The sequence below is a fragment of the Felis catus genome, chromosome D4, assembly GCF_018350175.1.
Source record: "Felis catus isolate Fca126 chromosome D4, F.catus_Fca126_mat1.0, whole genome shotgun sequence".
Lineage (NCBI taxonomy): Eukaryota > Metazoa > Chordata > Mammalia > Carnivora > Felidae > Felis > Felis catus.
In genome coordinates, this window is record NC_058380.1 from 91,053,915 (window position 1) to 91,075,838 (window position 21,924).

General features: G+C 48.3%; 1 protein-coding gene and 1 long non-coding RNA gene across 14 annotated transcripts in view; one reads left to right on the forward strand and one right to left on the reverse strand.

The window, feature by feature from the left end:
• Positions 1–21,924, reverse strand: part of EHMT1 (euchromatic histone lysine methyltransferase 1) — a 153,387-nt gene that overhangs the window by 82,824 nt on the left and 48,639 nt on the right. For 7 of the 9 annotated variants that reach the window (XM_023243147.2, XM_045043136.1, XM_023243152.2 and 4 more), the window contains one exon: positions 3,078–3,144. The exons of 1 other annotated variant lie outside the window; for it this stretch is intronic. In XM_023243147.2, coding sequence (XP_023098915.2) covers positions 3,078–3,144 — 67 coding nt within the window. Of the gene's footprint in view, positions 1–3,077; positions 3,145–21,924 lie in introns of those variants that run through there. One more of the 9 variants, XM_023243148.2, reaches the window with a different exon arrangement.
• Positions 5,074–20,368, forward strand: LOC109494065. Of its 5 annotated transcripts, none has more exons than XR_006588828.1 (6): positions 5,074–5,478; positions 14,014–14,110; positions 14,389–14,521; positions 15,375–15,476; positions 17,021–17,171; positions 18,768–20,368. It is a non-coding gene; the product is annotated as an uncharacterized LOC109494065 (long non-coding RNA). The 5 variants fall into 5 exon arrangements; XR_002148669.3 differs by having other exon boundaries at positions 5,092–5,478; positions 14,389–14,514; positions 16,969–17,171; positions 18,768–20,367; XR_002148667.3 differs by having other exon boundaries at positions 5,107–5,478; positions 14,389–14,514; positions 18,768–20,367.

Below are 21,924 nucleotides of genomic sequence, written 5' to 3' on the forward strand. Positions count from 1 at the left end.
CAATGGAGAGAAAAGTCAGGCAATGAAACACCCAGACAGCGGTGCCTGGCTGCCTCAGTCAGTGGAGTCTGTGACTCTGGACCCTTGGACTTGTGGGTTTAAGCCCCACATTGGGTGTAGAGATTACTTAAAAATAAAATCTTTAAAACCAAAACCACAAACACCCAGACATGACGGCAATGGTGGAAGCAGACGGTACAGGCATTCCAACAGCTATTCCAGCACTGAACAGCATTTAAGGACAGTAAGAGGCACCGCCACCACAGCCATCCGTCCACACGGACAACTGATTTTCAACAAGAGGGCAAGGACAATTCAACAGGGAAAGAACAGTCCTTTCAACAGATGGTACTGGGACAAGTGGGTATCCATTCACAAAGGAATGAAGCCGCACCCCTATGTCACTCCATGTACAAAAATTAACTCAAAATGGATCAAAGACCTAGCTATAAGAGATAAAATTATAAAGCTCTAAGAAGAAAACACAGGCATAAATCTTTGTGACCTTCTATCAAGCAATGGTTTCTTAAATGTTACACCAAATGCAAAAGGAGCCCAAGAAAAAACAGATAAACTGGATTTCATCAAAATGAAAAACTTCTGTGCTTCAAAGAGACACCATCAAAAAACTGAAAAGACAAGCCACAGAATGGGAGAAAATATTTGCAAACTATATCTGCTAAGAAACTAGTATCTATGATATATAAGGAACTCTGACAATTCAACAATAAAAATCAATAACCAATTTAAAAAGCGGGCAAAGGATCTAAATTGATACTCCTCTGAAAACATACAAAGGGCGAATAAGCACATGAAAAGATGCTCAGCATCACTAATCATCGGGAAAATACATATCAAAACCACAATCAGACACCAGTATGTACCCACCCACTCAGATGGCTATAATCAAAATCACAGCCAGTAACAAGAGCTGACAGGAAGTAGAGGAACTGGACCCCTCCCACACTGCTGGTGTTGAGTGTAAAATGTATCCCTGCTGTGGAAATCAGTCTAACAATTCCTCAAAAGGAAGTCAAGACCTTGGCTCAGGGACAGTGTGTGAGAGAGGAAAATGGCACCTAGCATTATTTATCCACAACTTCTATCAGAAAAGGTCCCAGGAGGGGAGCCGGGAAGGGAAAAAGAAGAGTTGGAGACCGTGGGTGCCCATGAAAGCGGACACTTCAAGGAGTGGAGGGGAGCACAGTACCATGAAGAAACCCTCAGGCAGGTCTTAAGAGATCCCACCTGGATGAGGTCCCCCAAGGCCCAAAGTGAGGGCAGGATGCAGGGCAGGACCACAACCCTCATTCGACCACACAGGTGCCTGACTGGGTCAGATCTGAACTGGGGGCCCCCCCAGAGAGCAGGGCTCCCACTGGGGAGGAAGTGAGGCTTGGAAATGGTCAGAGGAAGCAAAGCAGACACTGCTCAGCTTCCCAACCCACCTTGCTCCCAGGAGCCCCTAGAACTCTACTGGAATCGGAAGCAGCTCTGTTACAAAGGTGTGTCAGTGCAGCACGTCATGCAGAGAAAGACAGCCTGCCCTGTGGCCTGGACGCCGGAGCACCCGCATTCCACGCTCACCCACGGTGGCCCTTGGCTGTGTGCACAGTGCTCACGTGAGGCGACTATGTGGATGTGAAAAGGTGTCACAGCAGCTCCTGGACTGCCTGAGAAGCAGACAGGGGCTGCAGCAATGCATGCTGGGTGGCTACGCTGCAGCTCAGGAAGGGCACGGAAGGGCAGCCACCAGCGTCGGCGGCAAGGTGGTACTCGGCAGGCCATCCCACCACCGCCGGGATGGCCTGCAAGGCTGCATCGGGGGCACTCAGAGGCACACCCACCGAGACACGCAGGTCAGTGATGGGCCGCTGCGGGCCAACCTGCGGGGCCCGGTAAGACGGGCCCCTGCTCTCCACTCATCTCTCCTGCCGTGCACACGACAGCAGTCTCACCAGCCACTGCTGGCGCCTCCGCACACCATCATTTCTACGTTCTCGGGGAAGGGGATAAGCTGCCAGTCTGGCGGCCTGGGTGACCTTGGCCCAGCAGTGTGCCCCGCCTCAGCTCCCCCTCCTCAGAGGAGAGACAGAACCACACAGCACCAGCTGGCATGCGGCCAGAACGCCAGGAGCGCCCGCGGCAGCCACCAGCTTCAGTGAGGAGGGACAGTGATGATCGTGGGCAGGTTCCTCCTGCGCTAACCTTCCGAGGCTGCTGGGATGATGCCGTGACACGTTGCTCGGCCCCAGTGCCCGCGTGGCAGGCAGTCCAGGGCGGCTCGCCCATCTCCCCTGACAGCCAAACGAAATCCCATGTCTGCATCGCTCCCGAGCCATCAGCCTCGTAAGTGTCCAGCCAGGACGCGGCTCTCCAAAGTGAACTTCTCAGCAGCCCTCACGTGGCTCATGTGTGACACAGCAGGACTCACTTGTCAGAGTCCATTCCATAGCCCTAACCAACAGAGCAGAGTGCCTCCCACCATGGCTCCTCACAGGGCTTCTGCTCTGCAAACGCCCCTTCTTCAGCCTCCCTGCGCCTCCTGGCAACTCTGCTGTGTTCCAAGCCTCCAGTTTGACCTTGTCCAGAATGTCACACAAATGGAGTCACAGAGTACATGGCCTGTGGGTTCGGCTTCCTTCACTTAGCAAAACACACTGAGTATCGTCTGTGCTGCCGTGAGAACAAAGCTGCCCCTTCTTCTGAGGTGCTGAGCACCGCCCGCCGTGTGCACGCCACAGGCCATGACCAGGTGATGCGCACCTGGGCACTTCCGCTTTGAGCGCTAGAAATGAAGCTGCCATAAACCTCACCACGACCCTTCTCACTTTCGACTTCCTGGGTGCACTTGAAGATAAGCATCTACCAGGTGTTTGCTTTGCACTCTTGGGTAAAGGCTCCCTTCTCTAGCAGATCTAGGTGTGTGCATTTGTGTCCACCTGGGGATGGGACATGGGAAGCCACGCAGTAACCCAGGTAAAAGCAAAGAAGTTGGGAGCCGGGGACAGGTGAGGAGACACCAGAGTGATGGGTCTTCTGGCCACTTCTCCCGAAGCAGCAAACTGCGCCCTTACCTTCCCTCAGCAGCTCTGTTTTCATGCAGCAATCCTGCTTCGTCTCCCCCTTCGCCGGAACTGCCTGCTAAAGAAGAAACAGCCATCAGCCCGGATTCACCCACAGGCAGACTAAGCAATTCGCCAACACGACTTCTCTAGATGGACATGGTATCTGGATCCTGACAGAAACTCACTGTCAGGTGACTGCACAGTTAGGACATATTCAAACCAGCAGATACCAGTCACCTCCAGGAGGGAGAATGACACTCCGAAAGCAGCCCAAGGAAACTTCTACTTTATCTGCATTTTAGGAGACAGTTTCTTAATAATAAGAATGTGTTCACGCATCACTTACATAATTAGAAATCTCAAAAGTTTTGACTGTTACTGGAATGCTATAAATTGTATCAAAGTGCATTCTGCTGCTGCTAACAATTCAACTAAGTATTTCAAATGAACAAAAACCTACAAAAAACTACAGAAATAGATAAATCAAGAAAATTCAATAAAAACGTCAATCATTAAATATTTGCTCTACTATGCGGAGGCACGAATTACACAACGTCTCTTGGAATTGTTTTTTAAAAATTCTTGCCTTAGGGAGGGTTAGAGTCTGGCTGGAGAAGCACACACAAAACACTCCTGATGGGGTCCCTGCAGGTGCAGCAGCCGCTGCCGCCACGAGTCCATGGAGAAGCAGAAGGGGCAGACGCAGGCCCCCTCCAGGCCCCCTACTTACAACTTTCAGAAGCTAAGGGCAAAACCCCCAAAACACGTGTCTAACTTCCGTAACACATTCTCCAAAAGACACCACAAAACATTCTCAGAACATTCCCACAGAACCTTGAGGTCCCTGATTTCCCTGAATGCCAAGCATGGCTCCTAAGAGCAGTGGCAGCGCCCCACCCTGTCGCCCTGGACCACCAACCCACCTCAAGTGTGCACAGCAGCCTCCCGCTCTGTGACGTCCCTTCTTCTTCAGTGTTTCCAGAATGTTCCCCCCAGCAGTTCCTAAACACAGCTGATTTCATCTCCCCAGGTGGACAGGATGAGAGGGGGCATGAGCATGGCTCAGCTCCCCCTACTGCCCTCCCACCTTCCCCTACTGCCCTCCCACCTTCCCCTGGAGCACCACACGTGGCCCCACTGGTGGTTTTCAGAGTCTAAGTAGTGGACCCCCTTCTGTAATCCCTCTTAAACACTCCTGCCACAGGAAGCCAGAATTCGGTGCCAGGCACCAAGTTAAAATCCAGGAACTCAGAGACTTTCTCCCAGAAGGTGGGGAATATGTCCTTGCAGGGAGGGATCAAAGCTGGATGTGTCCCTCCTCAAAGCCCAGGGTCTTCCCAGGTGTTCATCATGGGCAGCAAAGTCTCAGGGCCCAGCCTCTGATCCTCCTTCCACACTCTGACCCCAGCTTCCTGTCCCCGGACCCTGCAGCCTCTCCATAGGCCTATCTCCCCCTTATCAGAAGGCCTCTCCTAGACCCTGCCTCGCTGGCCCCCTGGCACTCACCACCATCAAACATACCACCCAGCCTGTCTGCCCCACCAGCATGCAAACTCTAGCTCCACAGGAGGGGCCTGTCCTGTTCTCTGACATATCCCCGAAGTGTCGGCAATGCCCGGCGTGCAGAAGGAGCCAATGAGCATGTGGCCACAGAACTACTGGGGCCTTTCTAAGAGGACTGAGTAAGAAAGGCCGCTGGGCCCACTTCCATGTCTGCTTTCCACACAGCTATACACCTGTGTAGATTCTCTGGAACAGCCTAGAGACCCACAGCCAGCGTCTGCCGCATGAATAAAGGAGGCTGAGTGGTAGCCACTCTAACCCCTGATGGGTGAGGGCAGAGCAGGGCACGGCCAGTGTGAACGTCTGAAAGTCCAAAAGCCCAGGGACTGAGCCCGATGATGAGCTCAGCCCACAACTGAAGCAGGAAGAACAAAAATCTCCCAAATTCAGATGCTCTCTGTGGACCGAACCTATGTATGCTAACAAGAGGGAACATGGCTGTCATCACCTTCTCACAAGAGCCAGCAATCCACAAAATCAACACCAAACCAGGAGAGGGGTGAGGACGGAACACGGAGCCCAAACCAGTGACAAACTGCTGTACTGGCAACAGCAGAACCAAACAGAACTTCAAGCCTGCCTGCGGTCCAATTCGGGGTGGGGGCTGTGAGAACGGCCGGAGTCTCACAGGAGGAGGATAAGGATGCTGGCTCTAGAGCGCGGGGCAGCGGGGAGGAAAGCAGCTGACAGTTGCACGCACAGCTGACGCTCTGGACACTGCGCTGCACGGCCCCGAAGCAAGGACACCTCGGCAGCAACAAGCACACCATGCACAGAATCTTGGTTCCTCTCTACCACTTCCCACCGAGAGGACTGAGGCTCCTGGAAGAGAGAGAACCAATTCCAGGTGAGGGCAAGGAAGGTTCCAGACTCTCAGACTCCTAGAGCATGAGGTGCTGCATCACACTGTTGTCCACCCTCATATCTCTGGCCCCGAGATTTCCTACCAGCTGAGTAGAAGTCTCTCTGTGGGCTAAGTCTTTTGTGGCTACACTGGGGCTGGCACAACATGCCCCCGTTGCTGGGCGGACACAGACCTGACATCACCGAGGAGCCACCAGTGAGACAGCTTCACAGGGCTGACTGGCACGTCTCCATCTTTAATCAACTATCAACATTTAAAAGTAGGAGAGTGTGAGGTGCCTGGGTGGCTCAGTCGGTTGAGCGTCCGACTCTTGATTGCAGCTCAGGTCATGATCTCATGGTTACGGGATCGAGCTCCAAGTTGGGTTGTGCACTGGGTGTGGAGCCTGCTTGAGATCCACTCTCTCTCCCTCGGTCCCTCCCCCACTCTCGAGCTGTCTTTCTCTCTCAATCTCTCTCTCAAAAAAAAAAAAAAAAAAAAAAAGTAGGAGAGTTTACAAAGAATCTGGGTTTAGAGAGTCTGGGGAAGTAAGAAGCCCGGGCAGAGCCCGAGGAAGGGCTCCTGGACTCCCTAACAGAGCCCTTGACCTCTGTATGTGGACCCAGGAAAACCCTCTCCTGCCCCCCTCTAAGCTTACCAGCAGCACCTGATGTCCCTCCCAGGGTCAGGTCTTGGCCAGGCATCTCAGAAAGTAGGCAGGGGGCCACCTAACCCCATCGAATCCCAGCCCCCTGACCTCCTACAGCCCATCCAGGGTCAGGCCCAGATGCTCAGGCCTTGCCCCCACTCCCAGCCCATCACAGCTACATCCCAACCACCCACCTCTAGCCTATCCCCACAACCCAGTCTCAAATAGAAGTTCTCTGGGGTCCCAAGACCCTTCCAGGGGTCCAAGAGGTCAAAGCTAGCTAGCTTCATTGTAATACTAGGAGCCTACCTGCCTGTTTCACTGTGCTTACTTGGGTACCTTAGGAGCCAAAATGGCAGCACCAAATTAAACTTTTTATTTTTTTAATTTTTATTGATTGATTGATTTATTAACAATTTATTGTCAAGTTAGCTAACATATAGTGTATACAGTGTACTCTTGGCTTTAGGAGTAGATTCCCGTGGTTCATCCCTCACATACAACACACGGTGCTCATCCAAACAAGTGCCCCCTTTAATGCCCGTCTCCCATTTTCCCTGCCCCACCCTCATCACCCCTGAGTTTGTTTTCTGTATTTAAGAGTCTCCTATGGTTTGCCTCCCTCTGTTTGTAACTTATTTTTCCTTCCCTTCCCCTACAGTCTTCTGTTAAGTTTCTCAAATTCCACATATGAGTGAACACATATAATATCTGTCTTTTTCTGACCAAATTAAACTCCTAAGTGACTGAATTCTTCAACGCTATGCACTCAGGGCGGAAAAGCCAACCTCACCTGAGCATGCCCTTGTTGAGGCGGAGCAACGAGCGGTCTCCCCACGGGCCTTCTCATGAAGGCAGCAGACAAGAGGTAAGCAAGCAGCAATCCAGTCTGCTGGCCGCTCAGGAGAGGCCCGGGGCAGGCGCTGGGCTGAGTGGCACTCGCTGGGTGTCTGCATTTGGAAGAACTGGCAAGATCCATGGCTACGCACGTGTGGATGCAGGCCAAACGTTCTCAAAATAAACACAGTGAGCCCACGACCTCAAAGAAAAAACAACAGTATGTGTTGCCAACGTTAAAATTCTAGCTTCTGACTGGAAACTAGAATTTGGGTAAATGTGTATCTATCTGCCCCATGAGCTTCACAGCTGCTGGACACTTAAAGACTTTTGATGACAGAAGAGATGTTAATAAGAGAATACAATTTTCTGATCTTGGATGACGAAATGTGCCAACATTTGGAAGATCCCCATAATTTAGTGAGCCAGTGTTTCCCAAATGAGCAGTACCTAATCTTTATTTTTTTTAATTTTTTTTTTAATGCTTATTTATTTTTGAGAGAGACAGAATGCGAGCGGGGGAGGGACAGAGAGAGAGCGAGACACAGAATCCGAAGCAGGCTCCAGGCTCCAGGCTCTGAGCTGTCAGCAGCACAGAGCCCGACCCGGGGCTCAAACTCACGAGCTGCGAGGTCATGACCTGAGCCGAAGTCAGATGCTTAACCGACTGAGCCACCCGGCGCCCCAAGCAGTACCTAATCTTTGAAACCACACATGACAGGAAGGTGCACTGAGATGCGAGGCCAACCATGGGTTTAAACCTCACAGGGAAGGAAGGTCATCGACATTCTGCTTTGCCCCATCAGGTTCTGGCACACTATAGCCAGCAACACATCCGGAATTATCTAAAAGGCTCACGTGTCTACACGAGGCTGGATCTTCCTCACATACTGCAACCAAACAGCACATCCCTGCAGTCAGAAGCCAGACAAGAAAGAGATACACCAACCTGTAAAGCAATGCCACACTTCTGTGGTTTTGTTTTAGAAAATAGTTATTTTTCACAGAAATTATTCACTTTAACATGTAAACAACAGGTTACAGGTTTACTTTTGTTATTTTTAAGTAAACAAGGGTTTTTGTAAAGCTTCAGTTTTCATTTATGTTTTGGTCAATACCAGTAGATAGAACTCACATAAACAAGAGCCCTCTGGGGTCCTAAACAGCTTTTAGGGTTGTTGACTGGCCTTGAGGCCAAGCCATACATCAAGGACACAAGCCCCCCCACATCACAGACCTGCTGAAAATGCCTCCAAACCCCCCGGCACGCCCAGGGCCAGGCATGGCAGGACAGGCCTCCCCGGATCACTCACGAATATACCTACAAACCACCTGTGTCCTGTCCCCACTGTCAGCCACATGTCCCAGCCATGAAATTAAGATTCATGACTTCTTCCCCCAAAAAACTCTGTTTTAAGAATATTACATAACACACTTTCAAACAATACCAGAAGTATCCACTATTCTGCTCTGCATCTATTCGGATGCATTCAGGAACTCTTCTGATGAGCACTAACCATCACTCCAGGCCCCAGAGAAGCCCCAGAGCCCAAAACAAGACCCCAACATCTCTGCCTTGTCTGCAACTCTTACTTTCAGAATCCAAGCATCCTCCCTGCTCATTACCCTGAGTGACCACTGACAATGGCACAGGGCAGAGAAGGAAGGAAAGGGGAGTGTGGAGGAGGAGGAGGAGGAGGAGGAGGAGGAGGAGGAGAGGAGGAGGAGGAGAGGAGGAGGAGGAGAGGAGGAGGAGGAGGGGGGGAGGAGGAGGAGGAGGAGGAGGAGGAGGAGGAGGGGAGGGGAGGAGGAGGGAAGGAGGAGGGGGGAAGGAGGAGGGGGGAGGAGGAGGAGGGTGAGGAGGAGGAGGGTGAGGAGGAATAGGAGGGGGAGAAGGAAGGGAGGAGAAGAAGGGGGGAGGAGGAGGAGGGGGGGGAGGAGGCAGCAGCTGCGGCCCAGAGGGCGGACTCCCACCCTGCACGTTCTTCTCTTCCTCACCCTTCACCTGCCTCAACGAGGCTGCCTGGGGACCTGCGGTGAAACAGGAGCTAAGAAGCAGGCCCAAAACTGCAGCACTAACAGCTCCCTCACCCACTGACCCAGACTCCCATCCAACTTCACGGCCTACGACAAATTCCGAGTTAGAGCAGCACCGTAACGGCCCACAGGCTGAAGCGCCCCTGTGGGAGGGGGAAGCACCGCGCAAAGTCTGTCCAGTATGCAATCAGAACGGACTATAAACCACAGCAATGGAGCAAACGTTTTGGGAAAGGCACACCAGAATAATGGAGTCCACTCTGCATGCACTTTATGTGCTAGAGTTAGAGCTGAACTTCTAGAAAATGACATTCTGCTCTTTGAATGTCCATCTGATACACTGAAGCACTGCTGTGGATGGAGAAAAAAAAGAAGGAAAATTGTCCAGTCTGTGAAGTTTCTGCCCTTAAATACAAGTTGGTAGATTACAATATAAACAAAAATCTAGGAGAAAAATGTGTCCCGGGGGTGACGAAGAACCTGACCCGTGCTGGAGTTACAAGGTGAAGTGCACTTCCAGCTACAGGTGTCCATTACATTTAGAGTTCAGGGATATGACAAATCGATTTGTTTAGTGTAAGCACGTTTACCTGAACTTCATATGTAACTGGGCATCCTGTGTTTTTTATTTGCTGAATTTGGCAACCATGAACGGAGTCTATAAAAGTCAGCAAAAGACAAAAGGGCGCTAAGTTTCAATAATTCTGAAGTGGCAATGTTGACATTAAAAAAAAATTGTTTTTTATTTTTTTTAATGTTTATTTATTTTTGAGAAAGAGAGACAGAGTGCAAGCCGGGGAGGGGCAGAGAGAGAGGGAGACACAGAATCCAAGCAGACTCTGGGTTTTGAGCTGTCAGCACAGAGCCTGATGAAAGGCTTGAACCTACCAACTGGGAGATCATGACCTGAGCTGAAGTCGGACACTTAACCAACTGAACCATCCAGGCACCCTGCAATGTTGACATTTTAATTTTTTTTTAATTTTTTTAAGTTTATTTATTTTGAGAGAGACAGCGTGAGCAGGGGAGGGGCAGACAGAGAGAGGGAGAGAGAGAGAAACCGAAGCAGGCTCTGCACTGCCACAGCAGAGCCCAACATGGGGCTCAAACTCACGAAACTGTGAGATCATGACCTGAGCCAAAACCGAGAATCAGATGCTTAACCGACTGAGCCACCCAGGCACCCCAGTGTTGACATTTTTAAAAGGCAATATTCTCTGCCCTGTGAAATCATATTCCTGAGAAGAAAAATATATATATATATATTTTTTTTAGAGAAAGAGAGAGAGAGAGAGAGAGAGAGAGAGAGAGAGAGAGAGAGACGGCACAAGTGAGCGAGGGGCAGAGAGAAGGGGTGGGGGAGAGAGGGGGGCTCACCCAAAGTGGGGCTCGTGTTCACCCAGTTCACCCAACGTGGCACTCAAACTCACAAGCCGTGAGATCACGACCTGAGCCAAAACCAGATGCTTAAAGACTGAGCCACCCAGGTGCCCCAGAAAAAGAATTATTAATGAAACAATTTCTCCATAAGACAAAAGAACACAGAAGAAAATAAAACAGAGGAAAAAACCCAAAGGCATTATAAAATCTTACTCCAGGGCCTTCAGATACCCTAATTTAATCCCACTCCAGCACTCTATCAGATGCCCAGAGCCGCAAGGCCCCCACCCTACCCCCATCTCTGGCCTGCCTCCCCTGTGCCTCAGTCTAGACTCTGCCAGCCTTACAGACACAGGATGGTCCCAGTATGATCTGCACAGGGGAACGACTGTGACCTCACCACCCACTCACACCTACCTTAAACCCTGCACGGCACATTTTATGCAGCCAAGATGCCTCTACTCCACAAAAACCAGAAGCAACCTCAGCACAGTCAGGCAACCAACCAATTCTAACTACACAATACTACAGAGTATTTCTGAAGAAAAACACTCAGTTGTTTGTTTTTAAAGGTAACAAGAGAGGTATCTGGGTGGCTCAGTCAGTTAAGTGTCCCACTTTGGCGCAGGTTCTGATCTCGTGGTTCACGAGTTCAAGCCCCACATCAGGCTCTGTGCTGACAGTTCCGAGCCTGCAGCCTGCTTTGGGTTCTGTGTCTCTCTCTATCCCTCCCCCACTTGTGCTCTGTCTCTCTCTCTCTCAAAAATAAATAAAACCATTAAAAAAAATTTTAAGTTAACAAGAAAAGAGGGCACAGGAGGAAGATGCCCAGATGTAAAGACCACAACAGTAGTATCTACTGTATTTTTTTAATGTTTGTTTGTTTATTTATTTTGAGAGAGAGAGAAAGCACAAGCAGGCGAGGGGCAGAGAGAGAGAGAGAGAGAGAGAGAGAGAGAGGGAGGGAGGGAGGGAGGGAGGGAATCTTAAGCAGGCTCCATGCTCAGTGCAGAGCCCGACTCAGGGCTCTATCTCATGAACCACGAGATCATGACCTGAGCCAAAATCAGGAGGTGGACACTTAACTGGAGGAAGCCACCCAGGCGCCCCCTTCTTTTCATTTTTAAATGCAGAACAAGACAGAAAGAAGACAGTGCTGCCATTTTTACCCCACATCAGAATGTGTGGACATAATCTAGGTTTCAGCTAGGTTTTTCTTCATGATCAAAAGAAAAAATCTTGGGGTGCCTGGGTGGCTCAGTCAGTTCAGCATCTGACTTTGGCTCAGGCCACAATCTTGTAGTTCCTGAGTTCAAGGCCCGTGTCAGGCTCTGAGCTAATAGCACAGAGCCTGCTTCAGATCCTCTGTCTCCCTCTCCCCCTGACACCTCCCTCCCCTGCTCATGCTCTCTCCCTCTCTCCCTCAAAAATAAACATTAGAAAAAAAGGAAAGAAAAGAAAAAAAATCTCTTACGAGTCTGTACAGTACCGTCACTTTATGTGATATAACCATAAAATAAGCATATAATAATCGCTTACAACTTAAATAACACAATATGTAAATAAAATAAAGGCAACCCCCTCGTGACACTTTAAATTAAATGCATTTTCCTCTCAGGGCAGACCGGGGTCTCCCCACTCTGCCCCTCAGTCAGCACAGCTTTTCATCCACAGAAGGTGTTTCTCCATTGTCAATGGACGTGAAATGGCTGCATCAAACATAATTCATCATAATACAGTTAACTTCAACTTTACATTTGATTTCAGATAGTTTTTAAGAAGACAGTTTCTGCTATGCATACAGTATAAATTAAGACAGTTAAGATTTTGTGTAGAACCTTCGTTACTTTTCCATGCAAGAGTACGACCCATCACGTGTGTTTTATTTACTGTCAGCTCCTGTTTTATTTACAGTGAGCCTCCTCATCAGCACCCGTGCGGGTTCACCTGCAAGGCGAAGTGCCTGCCCCCACGGGTGAAGAGCCTCAGGCACAAGGTTAGGAACGTGCCCAAGGCCAGGCAGCATACCCTGTAGGTGAGGTAACAAACCCAGTTTCCCAGGGTTTGGAAAGGCTCAACCTCCCAGGTACCTGCCCCGTCGGGTTTCTACCACACTGCTGATTTGTTTTCTTTTTGTAAAATAAACAATGGCTGTTGGAGAAAGATCACAGAAACTCTGACATCACCCCTTCAAAAGTTCCTAAAATTCAAAGACAAATAAGGGCTGGACCAAATTTTGGATAATCTGTAAGTATTTAAATAGTTTTATCCATTTAAACTATAAAGATATCGGCAGAAAGAACCATGACACTGTGTCAGCTCTAAATCCGGACGGGCCTTTGGCTCATGAGAAGGAAAGCCTCCACTGCTCCATGGCAGCCTGTGAACCCAGGAAGGGCCGGCCAAGGACCCCCAGCGCCAGCCCAGGCTCAGCCCACCTCATCGGTAGCCAGTTACCTCTCAACAGATCAGACCAATGGTGTCCACATCACGAGGACAGCCAGGAACCACGGTAATGATAGTTCTGGACCAGCCCCGCCGAGTCTCCACACTGCCAGCAGTGCAGCCAACCCCGGATGGTGGAAGCTTGGCCGGCCTCTACTCAGGCGGAACCACAACAAACGGGGGCTGGGAGCGCAGAGTAGTCTGAAAGGAAAACTTAAGAGGGAAAAAAGAGAATCATCTATCTCAGGGCCCTTTGGCTCACTTTTCCAGAGAGCTCTGTTCTCTCAGGTGACCTAAATTAGTGAAGCCCAATTGTAACGTGGCTTTCTCCACAAAGATGCAGCCATGCGGACTCCTGTGGAAAGAAGATCTTCCCCCACATTCATTCCAACTCCCCCAATGATCCAATGGGAAAACTCTAGTCTCAACAATAAGGATCTAACCACAAAAAGTATCCTTATTTATGACAGCAAGGGTGAAAACCTTAAAGTCATCAGAAATTTAAAACTGCTTCCAAATACTCTAACCTCTGAAGTGGAGTGGGGGTCCACCGGACAACAGACCAGCCCCACGGCTAGCACACACAGGCCAGGCCAGACCAAACCTACAGGGAGCAGCACACGTGGACAAACATTTCCTGACAACCGGCTCCATGACTCAGCCATACAAATATGGAAGCCAACGTCGAACCAACCTGCCACACAGATCTCAGACCCTGCTGTGTGTGCATGGAGCCAGTGCTCTGGTCTGATCTTGGGCCTGAAAGCTGCTCCCCCTGCCCTGGCAGCACCAGCATTTCCAAGGCCACAGCCATCTCACAGATAAGCTCCCTCCCTTCTCAGGGCTCAAGCCGCCCTGGACCCATGTATCCACGTTATTCGGAACTCCTATTTTAAGCACAGATGTTGAGAAGGTTACTCTTTAACTACTACTACTACTACTACTACTACTACTACTACACACACACACACACACACACACACACACACACACACACACCCCTTAAGTTTGAAAAGAGTCAAAGCCATTCCAAAAAGAATTTGAGAGAAGGTGACCAACATGGCAGCCCACAGAGGAGCCTGGTAAAGATGTGCCCACACTACAGGGGGAGGAAGGGAGTCCACGTCCTCCCACGAAACTGCCATCTCCTCAATGCAGCCTCAAAGCACCCTTACCCTCGTGTTTTGCAGGGTGTGCCAGATTCCACATATTATCTACTGGAGCTGTAAAGATACCCAACAATGGTGAAATACTAAGAAAAAGGAAGGGAAAATCCTCTCTGAACACGTAAGTGCATGCTTGCTGGACTCTGTGGTTCCATGGGTGATCGTGCTTTCACATTTCACAGCTAGGAGGCCAACGGAAAGAAAAGCCCTTCTCCTCCAACAAAGAGCACACTGCTCACGGCTCACAGGCTTTCCTGACTCGGCCGCTGGAGGCAATCTGCAGCATCTGACACACAGGGCAAAGAGGACCTTCTCTCCCCAAGGGTGGAGATGTCATGGCTCTAGCCACCTTAGGAGAAATGCTAATTCTGACCTGCCATTTGTTCCTCTCTCCTTTAGGACTCTGCCCAAGATCTGGACCCAGAGACCGCGTCCTCTCCTCGAGAACTGCATCAGGGCCAGCGCAACACTGTCAACACCAAATGGATTCCCAAAGATGGGATGCGTCTTCTGTCCAGGAAACTTGTGAGATGTAGAGTGCTATCTGCTCACCCCCTAATTTTCAACTATTTTCCACATACCAATTTCACTAGCTAATTATCAAAAGGGGTGGGGAGAAAAAGAATGAATCCTTTCAATATCTGATAGATTTCCTTTTCCCTCTTTTGTCTTTTTGTTTTTTCCCTTTGGCAGCAAAAGGAGTTAGTTCCTAATTTTGGAAAATACAATTACTATCCAAAGTAGCCCCAGAAATTACATTTAAGGGACTGTGAAATATCAGAACAGACTCCCTTTCCATCTGCTATTTAACCCTTAATTGGCTTCTCTGCAAAGGAAAAAACCAAAGGCGCTACGTGCTTGCTGCTCCCTTGACCTAGGCTAGGCTTGGCTATTGTAGTTTTCCAAAGATGGCCAGACCAATGTGCACACGACCCTACACACCTCTCTAACAAGGTGATGCTGACATTCCTCCGTGAGAGGTGGGCTGTGCTCCTTCGCCTTTAATAAGATGGCCTTTTGTGGCAGCCTAGACCTGAGACTGTGGCTAAAGTGAGCTCCATGGTGCGTGAGGCCAGGTCACAAATGCCCTGAGGACCCCAGAGCTGTGGCCACCTGTGGGCATTCCAACCAGCGGCCCACACAAAAAGCACACACCACCAGAAGTGCAAGCCATCCCCAGTGCCTGAGGCTTCCAGCTGAGGCCCCAGGCTCATGGACCAGAAAAAAGCCATCACCCCCCCCACACACACTGCCCTGTCTGAACTGCCAACCCCATGAAGGATAACAAGTGATCACTGTTGTCTTTAGGCACTATGTTTCAGGGTAGTGTGCTAAGCATTAACAGACAACTCAAACAGTGCCCTTGTCCTTTGTGTCCCTTCCAGGCCACAGCAAACACAGCCCTGGGCCTGGGACCCACAACAGAGGTCAGACCCCCATAGAACGTGATTTCCAGAGAAGACACAGCAAGCTGAGAAATGAAACAGGTGCGTGGACACCTGTGGGGAAAGCACGGCCTCTCCCACTCTGAACCGTGGCTCCACAGCCCCCCAAGCTTCCATGAGTTAAAGCATGCTATCTGAACCCTTTCTGGTCTGTGGAGGAAGACAAAAACAAAAGCCAGCCACACACCCAGAACAATCTCCCAAGATATAACCGGCTAAGTGCTGGGCTATAGCAGGTGTCTGTTCTGAGGGCATAAACCAGGGAATGGGGGTCACACAATGTTTACTTTCAGTCTGACTTTCCACACGGTGAAGATATCTACACATATTTACCACCATAAATATGCTGATTTCTTCTTTTATACGTCAGTCTCTTGTGAATTTGGATAGTATGATCATCACAATTTGGTTTACTGACAAAATCAAGTTTCCAGACCTGCAAAGGTGACACTTGCTTCCCATGGGGACCTTCTGCCTGGTTCTCACACTGACGGGTCCCACCCTACACAGCAGTGCAGGGGATTCTCTACCCGGCTAAGCAGAAAACCAGTGGTGGGTCTGGGTACACCTAGTGCCATTAGATGCTCATGGGGCACACAACTCAACACGACACCAGGAAGACTCACAATCTTTGACATTGGAAAACATCTACTCCATCTCTCCTACTTTAACTCAGACTAAATTAAAATGAAAATGGACTCCATTAGAAATGAGGATGTCTTTGAGGCGCCTGGGTGGCTCAGTTGGTTAAGTGTCAGACTTCGGCTCAGGTCATGATCTCGCGGTCTGTGGGTTCGAGCCCCGCGTCAGGCTCTGTGCTGACAGCTCAGAGCCTGGAGCCTGCTTCAGATTCTGTGTCTCCCCCTCTCTCTGACCCTCCCCCGGCTCACACAGTCTCTCTCTCTTTCTCAAAATAAAGCCACACACAAAAAAAATTAAAAAAAAAAAAAAAGAAATGAGGATGTCTCACTGGCAGAAAGGCACAGAGTGGAGACAACGGGGCCACCAGGATGCAGCAATCAGCTGTGCGCTAACACAGGCCTGTCCACCAGCTACATGCGCATGTACCACAGTGACTCAACAGTGAGAGTAACCTTACAAGGCCAGAGTAACTCAGTTCCACTCCAAAGATCTAGCTCTTAGTTCCTCAGTTTCAACCAAGTTTTTCCTAATATAAAACCATCACGAAGGGAAATCACTCAACATGATGTCATTTGTTATACCCTTAGGTTATCAATATAAAAAACAAAATGGGCAACGTGGCTCAAAAATACAGTCGTCCTAACAAACTCAGTAACAGAAATCCACAATGTGGGACATTCTGCAAGACCACTGACATAGCTTCCTCATCGCAAAAGATGAAAGATATTAGCAGGGGTAATGGTTGCAGATATCAAATATAACAACCAAATGCAAAGTGTGGATTCTGTTAGGATCCTAATTTAAACCAACCAACCATAAAATGACATTTTGACATAATCGGAGGGTGATTTTAAAATAGATGTCATCAAGCAATTACTTCAAATTTTGTTAGGTGTGAAAACAACACTGTGGTTATGTAAGGATGCCTTCTGCGTTTTTACAAGGTACATCCTCTGAGTTGAGAAGTGGAAGTTTCGCGGCCTCTATGGTGTGCTCCAAAATACCACAGCAACAAAAAAAAAAAAAGGAAAAGGAAGAGAAGGAACGAACAAGATAGGAACCATGTGGCAAAATCTTGACCATGATCATGGAATTGTAAGTCGTCTACTTTGCACATGATGGAAACTTAAATTCTTCATAAAATCCTAAAGAAAAACTAGTTCTAAACTACAGATGACATCTGAGTGTCCTGCAGCGCTCAACATACAGTCCACAGCAGGCCTGACACCCTCACACGATTCAAGCTCAGCTCTCTGCTGACCAGGCATGGTACCTTGCTGCCTTACTTTCCTCTTGACCAAATGGGTACAACTACCCAAAACCCAGCTCAGAGGGCTCAGGAAGCTGCAGAACGTTCAAAACGGTGGGCAACACACAATAAATTCCGGCCACTTTTACTGCTCGATGTACTTAGTACATACATCATAAAGATATTTCCAGTATCTGCCATGTGCCAGACATAAACTTGTCACTCATTCCCCAAAGTCAACTGTTCAAACGCAAGCGTGTCTCAAGCTGGCCCCAGCCCCAGCGGATTCTGTGCACCCTATCTGCCCCAGTGATCAGTCACCACACTCACTGCTCTCTTCTCTCCATCCATGCCCTACAAGAGCAGCAGCTATTTTCCTTTTCCAAAGATCCCATTACTGCCATGCTCAAAAGCTATGAAGGACCAGTTCCCAAAAGGGTGGGTCTGGCCCCACTACTCGGACCATCTCAGGGAGGGGCTGCCACACTCTCCCCCGGCTCTCTAATGTCACACTTCTCTTAAGACTCCCCACGAGTCTTCAATACCACACCCTCTTTTGAAAGAGGCCATGGTCCAGCCCACACATGTCCACTCCCTCGTCACCAGCTTTGAGGCCAGCCCCTCCCCAAGTACTCATAGACCTCACTTAACTGGAGTCCAAGAGCATCACTCACTGCCAATACACACAGCAGGGGCACAATCAAGTCAGCGTACAAGCTCATGACTCTTCCCCAGACACAAAACACGCATATAAAAAAATGTCTTCTGGGGCGCCTGGGTGGCTCAGCTGGCTGAGCGTTCAACTTTCTGGCTCAGGTCATGCGTGATCTTGTGGTTCGTGGGTTCGCACTCTACATCGGACTCGCTGCTGTCACAGTGCAGAGCCTGGAGCCTGCTTCGGATCCTCTGTCCCCAGCTCTCTCTGCCTCTCCCCCACTCGCGCTCTCTCAAAAATAAATAAAACATTAAGAAAAAAAATTTTTTTAATGTTTTCTTACTTCTTACTATTGTAAGAACTCCCTTCTAAAGTAAAAAAGATTGATTAGAAAAAAACCATCTGACTCTAGATTTCAGCTCAGGTCATGATCCATGCGGACAGTGTGGAGCCTGATTAAGATTCTCTCTCTCTGCCCCTCTACCCTGCTAGTACACACGCTCTCTGAAATAAAAAATTAGAAATAAATAAATAAATAATAAAGGAAATACTCAAAGGTACATATAAATATACTTTATGAATGCCAATAAAGGAGACCTTCCCCTGACAATATTTTGGCACCTTGACCAGTATCGGCCTATTGTTTCCTATAATTCCCATTTTATCCCTTTTCCAAATTCTTCCACAGTCCAGTCAACTTTCTCATCAGCTCTGCCTACTTTGCACTTCAACAGAATCAGCAACTTCCCATGGATTTTTAGTAAACTGTGCTTCATTTCTATTTCAGGAAACAAGAACCATTTTAAAAGCTCTTGTATTGAAGGAGTAAGGGAACAAAATGACCGGAGCCAAGGAGGCACAGAGCCATGATCTCTGACTGGAGGGGACGAGGCTGGGAGATGGCACCCACTTCACATTGACTGGGACAGCCATGGTCAAAAAGATGAGCCAAAACAAAAACAAGTGCTGGCAAGGATGCGGAGAAGCTGAAACCCTCACGCGTTGCTGGCGGAAATGCAAAATGACGTGGCTACTGTGGAAAACGGTTTGGTGGTTCCTCAGAAAGTTAAAGAAAGAATTCCCACATGACTCAGCGATTTACTCCTGGGTGTACACTCCAAAGACTGAAAAGAGACACTCAAACAGATGCTTGTACACAAACATTCAGAGCAGCACTATTCACAACAGTCACAAGATGGAAAAAACTCACATGTTCATCAGCAGATGAATAAACAAAATGTGGTCCATGCAGACGAGGGAAGATCACTCAGCCAGAGAAAGAAATGAGGCTCTGCCACAGGCCATCGCGCAGATGAACCTTGAGAACGTTACGCAGAGTGAGATGCGCCAGGCACAAAATGACAAATCAGTCTACTTACATGAAACACCTACTTTAGGCAAATTCATAGAGACAAAAAAAGGAAAGGAGAGTTACTGCTTAATAGGTACAGAGTTTCTGCTTGGGGTGGCGAGAATGTTTTACAAACAGGCAATGATGATGGCAACACCGTAAACGTACTTGTGCCACCAAAAGTGGGCTTAAAAATGGCTGAGGGGCACCTGGGTAGCTCAGCCGGTTAAGCTTCTGCTCTTGATTTCGGCTCAGGTCCTGATCTCAAGGTTAGTGAGTCTGAGCCCCGAACTGGAATTCTCTCTCTCCCCCTCTCTCTGCCCCTCCACTGCTCACGCATGCTCTCTCTCCCTCAAAAATAAATAAACTTTAAAAAATGGCTGAAATGATAAGACTTATGTTTAAGCATATTTTACCACAATAAAAAAGAAAGACGCGGAAAAAGATTGAGGGGTGTGCCAGGATAACTCTATCTATACAATCGGGGATTCTTTAACAAAGTCAATGCAAGTCTTAGAAAGGACTCCTTTACAAGGAGAGATGTAATGTGTATACAATACAAAATCAGAATATAACACTTATGTATTTAAAAATGAGATTACCATACCAGTGTTGAAAGCAGGACGTCATAAACTACATTGTTTAAAAGAGATATATCAGTCTGATGTGGATAGCTGGATTATGGTTGTCGGAGTGGTAGGGCATCTGGCGGGCAACCTAATCTCAAATGGCTCATGAAAAAAAATCTCTTTTATCATACTTGCAACTTTCCTTACATTAAGTTTGAAAGTATTTCAAAAGAAGAAGAAAAGCAGTTCCATAGACAGAGAAAACACAACACCTACAAAGACTGACTACACGGTTTTGGTGGGCTCGAATACATCTGCATAAAACTCCCTAAGAGAGAAATCTGAAGGGATGTGTATCAAATCATCGTAGAAGCTGTGGGGACACTGTCGAGTAAGAAAGGGACACACAGGGACACATAGGGCAGATCCTGCCTGAACAGGATTTGATCTTCAAAAGGAAAATTCCTACATTATTGCACGATTTTACATTTTTAATTTAAGTAAAGGAAATGAATTGGGGGAGTTAGGTGAAAACTACAAAGCATATACTGTAACATTTGCATATAACTTTCCAAACATTTTTCTGTGCAAATACACTCATGAAGGTACAACTAATACAGACTACGTAAACGGGTAGTAAATTTTTCCCTTAACTACTGGGAGCAAATGAATTCATGCCGTCACAGCACAGGCTGCAGCAGCAGATCCCTAGCATGCACTGAGCTCTCCCCACACACAGGACGCAACTAAGAGACACGCAGGGCATCTATGACATCTCAGCATCATAAACAGCCTTGAAGTGAACACCTTCACTTAATACACTCCTTTGCATGTAGTTCCCCATAAATTTCTCCAAGAATGCCGTAAAAGAAAGGAGAAAAGAAAAGAAAAGAAAAGAAAAGAAAAGAAAAGAAAAGAAAAGAAAAAAAAGAAAAGAAAAGAAAAGAAAAGAAAAGAAGGGACAGAGCTAGAAATTAAAGCTATACTTTCCCTTACACAAATGATGTGCTAAATGTCTCAGCGGGGCTCTTAAACAGAGGGGGTGTTTTTTTCCTTCTTAAGACTCAAACACTAAAAACATTTTGGAAAACAACTCCCTATCCTTCTCATGTCTGTTTGTGGTAAATCTAGGGTTCAATCTCAACTGTAAGAGAAAGGAACCTTTCCCCTGGCCCAACCCCACTTTACCAAGAAACCAGCAATGTGAGGCCTGGCTGCATGGCCCTGTCTGTCCCAGACACAGAACAGGTCTTAGCAGGCGGGGTCTACACACCTAAGGAGCTGCCAACAGAGCCGAGTCAGAGAAGACATGAAGCACTGAAGTGATCAGAAGCCCTTCCTGCCAGCCAACCTCAAGGCTCACGTCACTGAATGTTATTGTTTGTAGACCAATTAAGGAGCTACCGAGTTGATTCCTAACACCCTAAGTGACAGAAGCACAAAGGCACACGAACCTCCGCTGTTTTCCAAGCCAGCTAACTCTCCTACCAGCAACTATGGTAATGCCACCAAGCACTACACAACTCTGATTTACATGAAAAACTGTTTTTCTGAAGTCCAAACTCTAACAGAATAGGTCACACTACCAACAAGTCACCTATGTAGTGTGCCATTAGCCACAACATCCCTTCTACCCTGGAGCTCCACATGCATGCTCACGCACAGCTTACTGTATGGCCTTACTGTACCTGCACATGAAAGGAACATCAGGCTCTTCCTATAGGGACTGTCTCTTCTCCATACATGCTATTTTGACAACAATTCAAATTATTGCAGAATGTTCTATGTTCCCGCTTGTGGCCCACAGTAGCAGCTTTCCTGACCTCCCTTTAATAAAGTCTCTAAGGGGCGCCTGGGTGGCTCAGTCAGTTAAACATCTGACTTCGGCTCAGGTCATGATCTCACAGCTCGTGAGTTCAAGTCTTGCTCCAGGAAAGCTCTGCTTCTCTCTCTCTCCTTCTCTCTCTCTCTCTCTCTGCCCCTCATGGGATTCTCTCTTTCCCACCCCCTTCGCCGCCCCTCTC